The sequence below is a fragment of the Oratosquilla oratoria genome, chromosome 11 (genome assembly GCF_046742065.1).
Source record: "Oratosquilla oratoria isolate Oo_2021 chromosome 11, ASM4674206v1, whole genome shotgun sequence".
In the NCBI taxonomy this organism is placed as follows: Eukaryota; Metazoa; Arthropoda; class Malacostraca; order Stomatopoda; family Squillidae; genus Oratosquilla; species Oratosquilla oratoria.
Window position 1 is genome coordinate 40,002,394 of NC_134787.1, and position 1,722 is coordinate 40,004,115.

The 1,722-nt window shown below is 42.2% G+C and overlaps 1 protein-coding gene across 1 annotated transcript in view; it reads left to right on the forward strand.

Moving 5' to 3' along the window:
* The window catches only part of LOC143029746 (uncharacterized), a 5,393-nt gene extending 4,284 nt beyond the window's left edge, over positions 1-1,109 (forward strand). Inside the window, exon 2 of the mRNA XM_076192649.1 lies at positions 559-1,109. Coding sequence (XP_076048764.1) covers positions 559-736 — 178 coding nt within the window. The 3' untranslated portion in view covers positions 737-1,109. The remainder of the gene's footprint in view (positions 1-558) is intronic.
* Positions 1,110-1,722: the final 613 nt, after the last annotated feature.

Sequence of the window (1,722 nt, forward strand, 5' to 3'; positions counted from 1 at the left end):
ATCACAAAATTAGCGATGGAGAGCGGTACCACAACATCGTGTGTGTGTGTGTGTGTGTGTGAGAGAGAGAGAGAGAGAGAGAGAGAGAGATTCACCAACATGGTCTTGGATCACGTGTTGGAATCGTGATCGACAGTTATTAACCTCCCAGATGAGAGCTCAGAGCTCGTATGACCGATCTATGGGTAATACTGTGACCTTACACGCACACACACACCCAACTCCCCGTCCACGAAAATTGGAGTAACATCCCGCAGCGAAGTGATGCTGAAATTATTTCAGCACCTGGGTGGGAGTCGAACCCGGACCGCCGTAGTGGCAGGCGAGAACTCTAACCACAGCGCCACGAGGTGTGTGTGTGCGTGCGTGTGTGCGTGCGTGTGTGTGTGTGTGTGTGTGTGTGTGTGTGTGTGTGTGTGTGTGTGTGTGTGTGTGTGTGTGTGTGTGTGTGTGTGTGTGTGTGTGTGTGTGTGTGTGTGTGTGTGTGTGTGTTTTGTTTTCATTTATCTATCTATTTATTGTGTGAAAATATATAATTTATTTCACTTCATCTTCCAGCGTTCCAAGCCCGACGTACTCGCCTTGCTTCTGGGCCATCGTACTCTGCTGTGGCGCCGATGTGCCCCATGAGAGGGAGGGCTGCTTCGAGGAGGCCAAGTGCCCTGGCGCCTGGATCGGAAACCTCTGCAGCGAGAAGCTCAAAGCCAAAGTCAGAAGAAGACTTACCTTCGGCTGAGGGTGATTCTTCGAAGTATATCCCCCCTTCTGTCTCTCTCTCTCTCTCTCTCTCTCTCTCTCTCTCTCTCTCTCTCTCTCTCTCTCTCTCTCTCTCTCTCTCTCTCTCTCTCTCTCTCTCTCTCTCTCTCTCTCTCTCTCATGTAATTCGTTCACTGTTGTTATTTAAGTAATTTCTTGTCACCTAAACGAGAACTAGTACACAAAGTATATGTAAGAATCTATTTAGAAATGACAGACTGTCCTTGTTAGGGCGACATTGTCCTATTCAATATTATAATCTCTTCACCAAAGACGCCGAAGAGTATGGTTGAATGTAGAAAATAAATAGATAAATGAATATATGAAAATGATCAATAAAAATAATAAAAGTCCTCTTTTTTATGTTTTGTCCTTAAATCGGTGCGTGATTTTCACTAAGAATGTCAATTCATCATCCATTTTTTTTTCTTCTTTTTTTTTTTTCAAACGGAAACAGTGTCCGCTTTTTTTCAATGGTTCTCAACATTTCGTCGTCCATCACAAATCTACCTCCACCTTGATTTGACACGACTACAGACTCCAATACAGAAAATACTAATCTGATACGAAAACAAAGAAAAGAAAATGACACATCTATATACATATTTTGAGCAAAGCTCATGATAAAGAAAATATACCCATCCATACATCACGTGATTAGCCAGATATAATGTTGTACTGAAATAATACTTAATAGTTATGCATGATATACAGTATTTACTCTCTACCATGTAATTCTTACACCCTAGGCATGATAAATTTATACAAAGGACGTGATCAATTTCTCAGGACGTGATAATTTTACCCCCAGAGTCGTGATCAATCTAACCCCAGAGCGTGATAGATTCACCCCAGTCTGTTATAAATGTACCCCAAGGACGTGATAATATTGCCCCCCAGAGGGAAAATATGATATATTCCCGGTTGAGAATCATTGGTATATCGTATTATTTGAGGAAGACATTA